An 871-nucleotide genomic window follows, 5' to 3' on the forward strand; every position below is an offset into this window, starting at 1 on the left:
GGGGGGGCGCTTCCTGCCTCTTTTCCTACCCGGTACCCTCCAGCGCCGCCTCCAGGCCCGGGCCACAGCCCAGACCCCCTGGTGGGGGTCCTGGCAAAGAAAGGTACAATGCTTTTCGTATTTCCAGAAGAGCCTTATTCCTCCCCCGCTGCCTCCCCTCTGCCGGGGGCGCCGCTCTCCTCCCACCCTCCCTCTCCCTAGGGCTCCCCCGGGGGGTCCGCGCCACCCCCGCCCCTGTCGGGTCGGGCCGGGAGAGCGCGGCTCCCCGCGGAGGAGCTCCGCTTCCCGCCGCGGCCCGAGGGGCTCAGGCACATCCAGCCCCGCGGCCCACGCACCGCGGTCCCCCCAGCGGCAGCGGGAGCGCGGCTGGCTCCGGCTCCGGCTCCGGCTCCGGCTCCGGCTCATGGCGCGCGGCTGCTGCTGCGGGGGGGGCCCCCCCAGGGGGCGGGGCGGGCCACGTGGTGTGGAGCCCCCGGGGTGGGGATGTGCCAGGGGCAGGGACACGGTGCTTGTGGCCCCATCCTGGTGGGGCTCGGGAGCCACGAAGTCCCTGAGCGGAGCAGCTGGTGGGAGGGCTGCGCTGCTCTCTCTGGGCTTGAGCTTCCGCGGCAGGCTCTGCGGAACCAGGCAGAAACGGGCCTAGGTCTCAGATGGATGTCTCCTCTGCCCCAAATCAGGCCCTTGCCCACCCTCCTGTTAAACAGCCAATAAGATGGGTGTTTGTGCCCAAAAGCTCGTAAAGAACATTTTTTCCAACGATTTAGTTGGTCTGATAAAAGCTATCGCCTCTACCCAAAGTGGTCGTTTCCGCAGTGACCGGCACAGAAGCCTGGAAATAAATACATGCTCCTTATCCCGGGGTTTGAAGTAC

At 67.5% G+C, this 871-nt stretch overlaps 1 protein-coding gene across 2 annotated transcripts in view; it reads right to left on the minus strand.

The window, feature by feature from the left end:
- The window catches only part of CUNH8orf89 (chromosome unknown C8orf89 homolog), an 11633-nt gene extending 11203 nt beyond the window's left edge, over positions 1-430 (minus strand). For both annotated transcript variants that reach the window (XM_014518736.2, XM_014518733.2), the window contains exon 1: positions 336-430. In XM_014518736.2, the coding sequence (XP_014374222.1) occupies positions 336-405 (70 nt within the window). In that variant the 5' untranslated portion in view covers positions 406-430. The remainder of the gene's footprint in view (positions 1-335) is intronic.
- Between the last annotated feature and the right edge of the window lie 441 nt (positions 431-871).

The sequence above is a fragment of the Alligator sinensis genome, unplaced genomic scaffold (genome assembly GCF_000455745.1).
Source record: "Alligator sinensis unplaced genomic scaffold, ASM45574v1 scaffold71_1, whole genome shotgun sequence".
NCBI lineage: Eukaryota > Metazoa > Chordata > Crocodylia > Alligatoridae > Alligator > Alligator sinensis.